Here is a 13,761-nt window from a genome sequence, read left to right as displayed (position 1 = left end):
TCAGGCGGCTCCACATGAAACCAGTTTCTTGTGTGCATGTCACTGAAGGGGCCACTCTCATTAGTATCCACTGTTCATGGCTTGCATCTTTCATCTGCCGCTCCGCATTCGCTCTTTCATCTTTTGCTGTTGTGCTCATTCGCTTGGTTAACATCACCGCCACTGCTAGCTGCAGGAACGGGCCATTAAGACCTACGCTCTAAGAAGCTTTATGCTCTGCTCATTATGCTAATGCTTTAAAATGTGATATGAACATCTGTACTGTATTTGCCAAAATTTCACACCACTTGAAATGTAACCGCTTATAGTGCACGACCAGCTATAACACGTCTTTTCTGCCTCTCGTTTACCCTTCCATAGAATGTCACGTATGTGCATAGCACTTATAGTGCAGCTGTGCCAGACAAAATACCGGTTATAACACAGCTTTTATGGGAAAATCTCGCAGACAAGTGCGGTAGTGATCATGCTCCTTAACGAGTTGTGCTAGCCAATGGGAGGGGACAGTGAAAAGGACAATGCGGAGGAGGAGACGTGAAGAAAATGAACAAGGAATGGGAAAAAAGAGAAAAAAGCCACAGTGACAACGTGTTGTGCTAACGTCTTCTAAGTGGCATTAGTTGCGTTTGCACAGGAGTTGCCTAGGCAATGGAGGTGGCTTTGCTTTGGCCGCTTGTCAGCAGCGGGTGCTCCTCACCAAATGCGTTTGTATTGGGCGTCTTCAATATGGTATCCTGGACATTCCTGGAATGCCCAAGGCACTGTATATGCAACCCTCATTGGCTGAAAGCACCACCTTGGGCAGTCTGGGACTGTCAGGGACGGATAATCAAAGAGGCCCTTTGTTGCTCATTGGCTCATCAGTTTGTGTGCGGAAAGTAAATACAGTTTTTTACGACTTCAAAATCGCAGAAAAGCTGTTCCCAGAATTTTGCTCTGTGCTGTGCTTTACTGAAATTATTTGCAGCGGGATTGAGCAGAGTCACCGCCTCGTGGACTCTGGTTGAACCACGATAGTGTGGCCGCGTCACGTCATCTGCTAGCCACTACTTGTTTATCTTATTTATATGTGTACATACGGCACACATATCCTTTAAGGTCTGTTCGTTACATGGCTGTAGCACAGTTGTAGATGGTTGTATGCATTTTTTTGACGATGTAGAGACCCATTTGCTTTGCGCTGTAGTCTTTATGCTGTGATAAAGTCGGTGACTGCACGTATCAAGCTTGCAATGTGTGATCGTCTTACCTTCCATTCATTCCTGTCACACAAATTTTATGTTCGCATTTTGATTCAAGCACATCCTAAAAAACATTTGGCGTCATTTTAAATAAATGAAGTGGTCACTGCAACACCTGAACACAGCGCTTTAGCAGTTTCTTGTAGCACTGTGTTGATCATTCTGCAATATCTGTGATGCCACAAATCATCAACAAGGTGGTGTGTAATCGCTGAGCAGTAGGAAAGAAAATCTTAGGCCCTCATATGATGTCACAGGATACAATTGACCTTAAAGGGCCCCTCATCAGGCCCCATAGCAAATTTTGGTTATATGTTGGAAGTTGTTACATGTCCTATAAGGAGTGTTCTGCCACAAAAATGTTTCAAATTGGCTCATTAATAGCCGAGATAGGAATATTTCAGTCCCACGAACCCATGATTTCAGCAGGAGGGCTCCACTGCCAAGCAAGACGCTCTCTCCACTCGCCTCGTCTAGCCTTTGCAAGCGAAATTCCTTCCCTGTGTTTTCCCATACCAGACCTCGAGGATCGTGTGATGTATATGTCACAGGCCCCGCCTTCAATTCTTTTTTCTCCTCACTTTTTTTTCTTTCCGGCGCTGTGCACTTTTGCTGACTGCGTTGCGAGTGAGCTGTTGTCTCGTTTGCGCAGCGCACGATTTTGTGCGCTGTGCACAAGGACACATGGCTAGTGGTATTATTCAGTGCTACACGAATACTGAGGCAGATCAAGAGGATCACAGAGCATGATCATGCACTGGAACGCGGTAGAAAATGGCATAGTTTAGGTACTTGCGCACGTGACTGCACAACCGTGGGAACAAGCAGACGAAGTGGAAGTACATCTCTCTTGCTTCGGTGTGAAGTGAAACACGCAGACATTCCATTTGTGTGCTTCATTATGTCTCTAAACTTCAATTCATCAATTCAAGCAACAGATCACGCAAATAACAGATGTTGCCTTGCATAATTATCGAAGTCGTATGTCATCTTGAGCGACATCACACTGCAGACACGAGCACGTAGGCACAAGGACATTCAATTCATCAATTCAAGCAACAGATCACACAAATAACAGATGTTGCCTTTAATAATAATCGAAATCATATGTCACTTCGAGTGACGGCGCACTGCGGACACGAGCGCGTAGGCGCAGGGACACAAGGACGTCACCATCCGGCTTGGAGCGCGGTTGCCACGAAGAAAGAAGAAAACACCGTTCGGATTGAAATTTTAGACCTTGCCACGGCGCGTAGCAATGTAATTCTTTGCAAACACGATCGTTAGCATGCATTGTATGCTCTGCGCTTGTCAGCTCAAAATCGTTAGACCTGATGAGGGCCCCTTTAAGCATATAATTGCATGACTGTGGTTGGGACTGTGCTCAGTGGTTACGTGGACATCCCTAACTGTTTTTGAGGTCCCCTTCTATTATGTGCCTCACAAGTGAATTTCACACCTAGGTACTTTTATTATTTGCTTACAGCATTACAAGGGGACCACATGTAGCATTGCAGTCACTAGACACAGGACATTGTAAAACCGAGTTTCTGGTTGTTGGTGTAATGAGCTCTTTACTATGCTGCTGTTAACTTGATGAAAGGCAGTAGCCATGATTTTTACACATAAAGAACACAATGCATTAAGCTTGGCTCTTAAAGTAATTTAAAATTATTTGCATCATTCTCATGCTTGTACTAATCATGCAAAAGCACCCTTGGGCTAAATTGGTATGCTTTTACTATTACTGTGAAAAAAATATGAAGATGAAAAAAATTTGTGTGAAACCACATAGCAATCCTGTCACTGCACTGTTGCTCATAGTGCTGTATCTTGTTTAACTAAACTTAATAACTATCTCGTATTTGTCAGAGAATCGAAGAAAACGTAGAAGGTAGTTATGTTTGTGTACAAGTGGTGAAGTAGAGTAAAAAAAAATGCAGCAGATCCAACGAGTTGAAATTTATATAGTACATTGAAGCTTTGTGGGAGTACATACAGAATTGAAACATGAGCTTATGTTTGTTGAATGTCTGCACAAAGTGACACGGAAGGCTTTATTCAGGCATTGTAGAGAGGCTAATGCAATGCCATTGCAGATGCGCGAAGGCGAGCTTTCTGGTTCTTTTTTTTTTCCCACGACCGGCGGCGGTGTTGCCACAGGTATGCGAAGGCAAGTTCCATCTGGTGGTCGTACAAGAAACTCAGCGGTGCGTGTCGTCCGCTGTGATTGGTTGGCCTATTTGGTTAGTGAAAAGCCAGGCCACAGCACGCACAATCACAAAACCCAGTGAGATTCGCAAGGAAAAGCTTTGCTTTTAATGACTAGCTACTTTAACTTCACTGTACAGGAATACAGGCATGTTTTATAACCAATGCAAGAATAGCAGAAAGTTGAGTTTCACAACAGCAGTGCCAACAGAATAGGCTGAACGCAAGCCGGACACCAACAAAAATCACAATAGATGTACCGGAACAGAAACTGTTTTTCACTCTTTCATGTAGAGTAGGAATGTTGCATGTGTTTCGTGCAAAAATATGGGTTCGAAGTGCAACATATCGTCAGTACACTGCAGTCGGCATGTTTCATTACCAAACAATCAACCCAAATCGCTCACAGCAAAGCACTGCCGTGTACATTTCAATGCGTGCTGCCGACTGCCCATCCACACTACTGTGGGGACGGTGCTGCTACCTATAGGCCTATCTCGCAGTCCTTACCTATTCAGAAATTCGAGGCTGTCAAGGCTGTAGGTGCTTTTTGCATTCACCTATCATGATGGGCGTCGTCGTGAAGTGCCAATATTACATGTGCCACCTTGACTCCACTATCAGTTTAAGCTGTGTTTTTCAAAATTAATTTGGAGCTTTCAGGCTCTATATGCACGCACACAAACTTAGTAGGCGTTTGGAATAGTGTCGTGACTGATTGGCTGCAAACCCAAATTCCAGTTTAAGTGCACTGCCCTTGGTTCAGCCTGTGAGCGCGATTTCACGCCCAATCTCTATTTCATTCTGCATGGCTATGAACATATCAAGGGCGAGCTTCCTTCAATAGCATGGCAACCGGCACCCCCGTCAGGTAGGCCTAATTAGCGCTGCCTTGCTGGTAGTCGGCAACCGAAGTTTCAGTTTGGTACCAAGTCAACAAACTGCTTCGCAGTGACTGCATATGGACGGCACATGGAAAGCAGAGAAATTACCTTGACAACGAAAGTTAGGGCATGGGTGGCACATGTAGCACTCCAATGGCAGCAATTCATTGGTTCGTGGTCACCAGGTTTTTGACATCACGCCTGTGGATCAGTCTTGAAAAACAAACGAGGCACCGCACGTTGTGTGGAATTTCGGTAGCTGTTCTACACATTGGCTCTAGTGAGTTGGAGGCAATGCCGTGCAGAAGTCCAACTGATCAAGCAGGTTTAAAAAAAAATTAGGTGTCTGAAAAATTTCTCACTGACTTACTTTTCTCTATAGCTTTATTTTTTCCTGTGTTCATTTGCTTCGTGCTATGACTGCAGGTCCTCAATCATTAACCTTTAAATGTTCCTAAATTTAAACAGATGCGGACATCCCGGTTTCAAGCTTTGATTTTCGTAGTGCATGGCTGCTTGGTCTACATGTTTTGCATGCGTGCAGCCTATGAATTTTTTTTTTATAGTGCGGCATTGCTTATAATGCAGATGTCAGAACTCTGGTGACCTACATTATAAGTGGTCTACACTGCAGTTGTACAGTAATATATGTATAGCAAAGGCATAGGTGACTCCTCTTGTACACATTGCTGGCCATGTCATCTTACTTTTGAATTTCATTTCATTTCATTTATTGGAGCCTTAAAGGCTCGGAGGCATTACGTAAGGTGGGGGCAAACAATGTATGAGGAACTCTTCATAATGAAAAAAAAAAAAAACCCGGAAGATAGACGAATATTAGAAAAGGAAACAATGCTGAGGAAGGAACCAAGCAAGCGGCACTATCATCAAGATCACTGTGTAAAAAAAAATACATACTATGCATGAGAATGAATCACTAACAATTAATTACTTAACAGGGGTCAAGTAACAAGTGCATTCTTAACAAAACATTCTAGGTGAGGTGGATTGTTAGTTTCTCATGAAAAGTCGTGTGGTCGGCGGAAGAAACAATACGGTCTGGAAGAGTGTTCCATAGCGCTATTGCATTTGTAAAAAAAAGAATCCTTCATCGAAGACGTGCGGCACTGAATGTGCGCGATTGGACAGTGGTGGTTGAGGCGGGGTGAGATTCTAGGCGGGGGTTGTAGTCAAGGGTGTCTGGCTATTGGGTGATAGTAGAAAGAGTGAAGCATGCAGAGACGCGAGATGATATGACGTGATTGGAGACTGGGAAGATCGAGTGTGCATTTTAGTTCAGTTATGCTGGTTTTACTTGAGTAGTTTGACATGATGAAGCGTGCAGCACGATTCTGAATGACTTCTAATTCGTAGGTGAGATATGCTTCTGAGGGGTGCCAGATAGATGAAGCGTACTCCAGTTTCGGCCGAACGTATGTCTGATATGCAAGTTTTTTAATAGCGGGCAATGCATATTTCAGATTGTGACACAAAAAAACCAAGTGTGCACGAGGCGTTTGCGCATATTGTTTCAATGTGAGTAACTCATGATAATGACGCTGGCAAGTGAACACCTAGATACTTATAGCAGTCTGTTCATGGTATTTTAGTTGAGCTTATATGGTACTCGTAATTTGTGATGCTCTCCTTATGGGAAAAGGACATACATTGGCACTTATTAAGGTTAAGAGGCATGAACCATTTTTCACACCATGAAACGATAGTGTCTATGTCTTTTTGTAGGTCAATGGAATCACCAGGGTTATGGATGGCGTTGTAGATGACGCAGTTGTATCGTGTTTTATAAAGACATGCGCATCATGTCCAACTCTGCATTAGTGCGCATGCCCACTAACGATGGAATCAACGAACATGCCCTCGAAAGCTTTCTTAAACATGTTCCCTCTCCTATTCACAACGTATAAATAGTTGAGCAAATAAAGCAACGGGGTTCTGTGTTGACTGACACTTGGCTCGATCGTATTCTTTGCGCGAACGGCACGAAACAGCAGTCATCAGCAAAAAGTTGAAGTCTGGTGTTTGTGTTAGATGGCAGGTCATTGATATAGATTAAATATAACAGGGGTGCTAAGCCTGCTCCCTGAGGGACACCGGATGTAACATCAGAAAGGTGTGAGTCACGAGAGTTAGTGGATGTGTATTGTACGCGGCCTTTTAAGAAATGTTCAATCCAGGTAATCCGTGATGGGGGGATTCTAAGAGTAGATAATTTGGCAAGTAGGTGATTGTGGGAGACACGGTCAAAGGCCTTCGAAAAGTCTAAGAAGATGGCGTCAATTTGTAGGTGATCATCCATGTGTTACAAGATTTCATCGGTGAATTCAGAGAGCTGAGTTTCGCAGGATAATAGTTTTCTAAAACCATGCTGGTATGAACAGAAGTTAATTGATTCAAGGTAGTTCATTAGATTGGTTGCTATGATATGTTACAGCAGTTTAGATGGGATACTGGTTAGAGAAATTGGACGATAGTTACATGCTTTTGTTCGATCACCAGACTTATGGACGGGAATGACTTGAGGCTTTTTCCAATTGTGGGGAACTTCACCAGTACTGGTTGATTGTTGGAAAAGTAAGCTAAGTATTGCTCTTGACAGGAAAATGGTGTTTTTAAGTAATTTGCTGCTGATTTGATCGTAACCAGCCGAGGAGGATAATTTTAGAGCGTGTATTAGCCCTGCTATTCCATCAGCGTTAATCTGGATATCAGGCATTGTGGTCGGCAAGTGGTGTGGTAATTCGGGAGAACTAAAGTTTATAGCAGTGGAAAATACTGATGTGAAGAAGTTGTTAAGGGCTGTAGCACATTGTTCAGTTTCAATTAGTATGTTGTCGTCATCTGATAGCTGGAGCTGAGTTTGGCGCTTAGGCGGGGAGATAATCTGAAATAATTTATGAGGGTTAGATTGGAGGATTGATTAGAGGTCAGTTGAAAAAAATTTGTTTTTGGAAGCTTTCAATTCCTTAATGTATTTTTTGGCACTTAGTTCGTACCTATCCCAAGCTCTGCGGTTATTAGTTAACTTTGCTTTCCGATAATGGCATTTTTTCATATTAAGTAGACGTTTTAGGCATTGCGTAAGCCACTGCTTATTTTTGTCGGTATTTATAAGGATAGTAGGAATATATATGTTTTTTAAGTTTAGCATCATGTTTTTACATAATTTCCAATTGGCGTTGACCGAGTGGGCTGAGTACGGGGAGGGGGGGGGGGGGACTGTCGAAGTTAGCTTTCTTGTAATCAGTGTTTAATTTTTGCGTGGGGGCTTTCTTTTTTAAAGCAATAAAATGCCGATATGAAGGAAGTACGCTGTGGTCGCTAAAGAAAGCCAGGGAGTGAAGTCGCATTTTTTTATGTTTTCTGGGCTAGATGTTAACAAGAAATCCAGGGTGTTGTCGCCCTATTTGGGCATGTTATTGCTTGGTGGAGGTTAAAGTCTAGAGTTAATTCAAGAAACTGTTTGGGTCCACTATAGGATGTTTTATTGGGTACTGAAAGTAGCGGCCAATTGATGCTGGGATGATTAAAACCTCCAAAAAGGAAGATAGGTGCAGTGGGCATATTATTAGAATTTGTTCTAAAGAAAGGCGTAAGAAATCGCAAAATTAGGGGTTACTATCTGGTGGACGGTAACAGATTTCAAATACTATTTTGCCAATTGTACCGTGCAGGCTTACCCATGTTAGTTTGATGTCGTCGTCGTGATTTATCAGTGATGATGGTAAGCTGTTTCTAACGGCAATTAGTACACCTCCTCGCCTAACATGTCGATAAACTGTAAAGTTAGGGCAGGATGGAACAACTTTGTGGTCGCTGACGTCCTTATTTAACCACGTTTCCATTAGTAAAATCATATCGGCTGTGGTGTCGTCTATGAAGCTTTCGAGTTATGTTTTCGAATTATACTGTGGATGTTAGTGAAAGCCACACTAATGTTAAAAAATGAATTGGGGTGGTTTTTGAATGAAGCAGGCGCGGAATTTCTTGTTCGTCACTGGGGCTGGTCAGATAAGGTATCACTTGGAGCTGGCAGTTCATTGCTGTTAGGTGTTGTGGTGTGTTCAATGATACTATCGGATACAGCATCATAAAAATAGCATTTGCTGCCTATACACAGCTTGTCCAGGCTGAGCTTAAATGCGCATTTTTGGGGCTTGATAAATTTTAACAATTTTGAGCGTACAAAGCACGTACTTGGGACAAAATCTTCTCTGATGGCAAAACATGTATCTTTTAGCTTACGCCCATAAGCCAATATGTTTTCTTTCGTCTTGAAGTGGGCCAGTTTTACTACTATAGGGCGTTATTTTGTTGCGGAGAACCTTCCAAGGCGATGTGCACACTCAGTATTGCTGGTGTTCAATGTTAAACCAAGAGTATTCTTGCATAGGCCTAGAATATTGTTCTCTGAATCACTCCAAGGTTCTTTATTGGAATCTTCAATGCCAAAGAAAAGAAGGTTGGCTCGCCGCATACGGTTGTTGGTGTCAAAGTTCGCGGCTTTCAGGGTAGTGATGTCGTGCTGTAGTCGGCCGATAATGTTAACAGTGGTTGAGGTGGTTGGTTCTTGTTGGCATAAATCTAAGATGTTGGAGGGGCTCGTAATTTCAGCTAAAAGTTTGTCTTGGGTAGTTTGGGTTGATTTAATTTGCTCAAGCTCTACACGAATTGCGGCTTGAACACTCTCTAGTCGTTTGATAGCGTCGAGGATAGGCAGAAGTTCAGCACTAGGGGATGGACTGGGGTTAACCTCAATATCACCGGATAATAATAACATAATTTCACACAGCAAATCGAAGGCAAACGCATTGCGGTACAACAGCACCACACCGCGACACTTCAATTTGTAGGGCACGACACCGCCACTATACATCTATTATCACATCTGGATTTCTTAGAATGGGCTAGGAATGGGCTAGAATCCCAAATTACCATTGAATGCACAGTGATAGAACTTGAGCCACTAAATTTAACATGAATGTAAGTTCATATACACTGGCCTATTGGTTTTCAGAGTGTAATAATACACAGCTGCTAGAAGCTCTTTTAGCTTTGTTAAATATTAATTGGTGGCATGTAAGAATAACACATGTGAAATCATATTGTCACATGGTATAAGTAACTTTTATAGTTTCATTCAGCTTCACTTTAATAGCATGAGCTTTTTCAGTCTACAATTTCAATATCCATGTTTCATAATATGGCTAAATTTCATAATATGAGTAAATAATCTGTCTACTTTTGTTTCATCATGTAAAGTGTTAGAGGCATGCTAAAGAGAAAAATTATTTCTTCTGTATTAGTGAATTGCCCTTCTACAATACCGCAAACACCACTCTTACCTCAAGAAACGGTGCAAAAATGAAAGACGAATGGTGACACCGTCTTGAAGTTCCCACGACAGCATCTGCTAGGGCCTAGTTAATTCTTTAGCAATAAAGATAGACTAATTTGTGTTCTAAAGGAGCCAGACTGAATATAACAAGTTTCAGAAACTTTTACGGGGCCAATGCGGCCAAAATGTGAAAAAGTACTTTGAAATTTGAGATGTCGCACTGATGTTCTCGTGTTGGGGTTTCGGCATTAAGTTAAACATCTGGCACCTTGACCTTCATTTTCTCTTCTAATAATCAACCTGTTATTGTGAAATTATTGACAACAGGGTTTTAAAGGCTATGTTATCAGTCTAAACTGATTTAGTGTCGCTCCTTAATGTCCCATTAAACATAGTACATTCACAGCAGAGACAACACAATTTATCTTCTTCTTTCCATCAAATTGAGATATGATGCTTTTTTGTTCATGCCAATTTTTATGTAGTAACAGAAAAACAAATACAAGGCAATAAACATGAAGGCTATGGCTTTTAACGTGTCTGAACATCATTAAAAAGAAAAATGCACTGAGAAATTAGAACTGTGAACAAATGGGAGATAAGGTTAGACTTTGGGGTTTTACGTGCCAAAACCACAATCTGATTATGAGGCACAGACACTGTAAGGGGGAACTCCGGATTAATTTCGACCACTTGGGGTTCTTTAATGTGCACCGACTGCGTGGTACATGGGCGTTTTTGCATTTTGCCCTTATCGAAATGCGGCCGCAGTGGCCAGGATTTGATCCCACAACATTGTGCTTAGCAGCGTAACACCAAAGCCAATAAGCAACCACGGCAGGTTGAAAGAATGGGACAAAGATATGTACCAATTAGCCTGCATCAGTTCTCTCGAGAAATTAAAGTTTTCTGCATTCGGTTTCATTTTCCACATCTTTAGGTGTTCACTTAGGCTCCCTTCTAAAATTTAATGTGCATGTCAACTGCTTAACCCTATCAGTATTTATTTTTTCGGAGGTGATCCAGCATTGGAGTTTTTTCTGATATTATAAAACAAACACTGGTTTATTTTCGGTTATGCAGAAGGAAGAAAATCACATCGATAATGGCAAATGCTCTCTTAGTATTGTTCTCATGTACCTATCTGAGGTGAGTGACATGGTGGGACAAAAAAGTGAAATGTGCCACTATGTCAGTCACACTGAAAGGGTTAAGAAAAGAAGTCTGCCTGCGGCATCAGAGGGCTTTTAAAGGCTACACACTACTTTGAACAGCATACTCTTCTGACATTGTATTATGCCTTCATTTATAGCCATTTAAATTGTCAGCTCATGGGGTCTTTATTGGAATGCATCATGTAACCGCGCAAACAACAAAGGATAAAGAAGGAAACACACAGGACAGGCGCGGAACTTCAACTGAGATTTACTCCAGGAAATCCCACATTTATACATGTATCATAATCACACTTGCTAATCATCAGACAACCATCACTCGACGTTGGTAAACATTGTAAACTTTGTAACTGTATTGTAAAAACTTGTATTGTATTGTAACTCTATGATAACTGTTATAAAACATTGTAAACTGTATCTCTGCTACAATGTTTTTTTTTCCTAATATTAATTACAATTTTTGTGTAAAGATTTAAAGTTCTACTGCTTCAACATTGCAGAACTTGTGTAAACGTTTTTTGTTTATTTTTAATCGCAATTGAAGAATTTTTATTAATGTATGCTTATGGGGGCAACTAAGAACAAGAGGTCTCACTGCAGTTAACCGCTCTGTATAAAATATCCTATATGTATGTACACTAATAAAACAATAAAATCGAATCTCTAAATCCCCTACACCAATATTGTACCTACGTACTCATCTGTTCACCTATGCACTTACATTTTCTGTGAGGTTCACCAGAAGCCCTGCTGTGAACCTCATATGTAGTGGGCTGCAATCCCTCACGGTCTGTTTCTTTTTTTTCCTTCCCCCCCTTTTTTTCTTTTGTGCCATTGAGGCACTGTTCCTGCCATTGATGGGTAGTGTCGCAGACAGTTTCCACAAATGCGAAAGTTGACATTGCACTTGAGTTTGAACGGGGACTAAGTGACGCGTGAGGTGCTCTGTTATGGTTTGCCATATTGCTTGCTGTGGTACTACTTGTTCCCTGTAAATGTACTGTATGTAGTCTTTGTAAATACATTTCTGCCTTTCCTATAACAATGTTTTGTCCCTTAATTGGACCTACATTGCAGTTTTTTCGAGCACGTTCAACTTTTCAAGATCGAGGTGTTGAAGTAGAGACCCACCGGTATCCAGAACAGTTGCGACACCAGGCGATTGACCTTGTGGACAGCAAAGATGCCTACCGAGGGCGGTGGCCTGCAAGCTGGCCTTCATTTGATGCCTTTCAGGGGTTAGTGCCTCCCTCTCAGATGGAGCTTCTCGGAGAAAAATGTTTTATTTTTTAATTTTTCTGTTAATTTAATTATTATTTTTCATCACCTACCTGGGCAGACAGGTACAGAGAAAATGCAATGTCCTTGTGTGCATGCGAGAACTTAACTATTGTGTGTGTGTACATGCGTGCATGCACACACTAAGAAAAAAGTTTGTTTTCTCATACAAAGCGTACAGCAGAAAAATGTAGTGTGAAAGATGGATACAAGGTTCTATGTCATTTCCTTCTTTGATCACACCCATCAATAGACAACTATAAAAGCAGCTCAGAGTTGAGAAGTAAAGAGGTTCTCCCTCCTTTCCATAATAAAGAAGTAAAGTTTTACATATAATGAGGAAGTTTTCACATTATGTAATTGCCTTTTAAAAAATGCAGATTTTGGGACAAAGAGTTATGGCAGCGCTTAAGTTATCATCTGGTGCATGCAATCGTTTTGGCAAAGTGGGATGTATAAATATCATCATTTTAAGAATGTGTGCATGGCAGAAACCACATTTCAGATTAGTAAATGAGTAATGCATGAAAAAGGTGTTACGGGAAATATGTGAAATATTGTAATATTTGCACTGCAATTAGGGGACACATATATTAAAATTGGTGCTAGCACTCACTGGCTTCAATTCGACTTTAAATGTTTAAGAATAATAAAATTTGAACTAGCAAAATTTTATGAATCGGATAACTCGTTCATTTTTATTACACAATTTCTATCTTCCAGTGATGCAGATTATATCTTGTGGCAAAAAAGTAGCCAGTCTATCTCCATTGCACTGTTTTGAAAAATGTTTAATTTTTGATAAAAGACCAAATTACATATATGTTATCATGTTTTGAAGATAAGATTTGTGCAAACTAAATGCTTGTACAGCGTTGAATTGTTTATGCATGTGCAGTGATGAATGTTACCTTGCTAAATTTGTCTTTTGTGACCTGTGTATTCAATGAGTGAGTTAATTAAGCAAAGCTACTTTGCTGTTATTATTTCTCAATGTTTATTTACTAAAAACAATAAATTAGAGAATGAGCATTGTATTGTATGTCATTACCTTTATGGATACAAGGAGTAAAATGGTGCAAAAGGAGTAAAATATTGCAGAAATTATAAACTTTAACGAGACTCATGTGGGCATTACAAGTCATGATTTAAGAGGGGACGCTACACATGAAAGCCATCATTCTCATCTATAGATATATCTTAGCCAGATTTGTGCACCTTGTGTATTTTGATGTGCTCATTGCAAAAATGTAATATTTTTGTCCTACAACAAGTAGCGCCTGATATACCATAGAAACTGGGTTTTTTTTTTGTTTGGAGAAAAATTAGCACCTAGATAAAAAAAAATCTGAGCACAGTGGTTAAGATGTAAAATAATCTGGAATGTCTAAGGTGTGCACTAAGGTATAAACCAATGTCTTAAGGAAATTTGAACTAGAGTAGAGAGTCCATCAACGTTGCCTGAAAAAAATTACATCTTGAAATCTGAAACAAATGACTCGTTAAAAAAAATTGCTGAAGAAAATATTACTCTAAAATTGGCCTTAGCCTACAGCCCATGCATTTATCTTTTAGATAAAAAATAATAATTCTTACGATAGCTAAAGTAGAACAGA

General features: G+C 40.7%; 1 protein-coding gene across 1 annotated transcript in view; it reads left to right on the top strand.

The window, feature by feature from the left end:
* Positions 1-13,761, top strand: part of LOC142558382 (sulfhydryl oxidase 1-like) — a 136,650-nt gene that overhangs the window by 10,999 nt on the left and 111,890 nt on the right. The window contains exon 3 of the mRNA XM_075670528.1: positions 11,945-12,105. Coding sequence (XP_075526643.1) covers positions 11,945-12,105 — 161 coding nt within the window. The remainder of the gene's footprint in view (positions 1-11,944; positions 12,106-13,761) is intronic.

This window comes from Dermacentor variabilis, chromosome 1, assembly GCF_050947875.1.
Source record: "Dermacentor variabilis isolate Ectoservices chromosome 1, ASM5094787v1, whole genome shotgun sequence".
In the NCBI taxonomy this organism is placed as follows: Eukaryota; Metazoa; Arthropoda; class Arachnida; order Ixodida; family Ixodidae; genus Dermacentor; species Dermacentor variabilis.
This window is presented reverse-complemented; position numbering and strand designations above follow the sequence as displayed.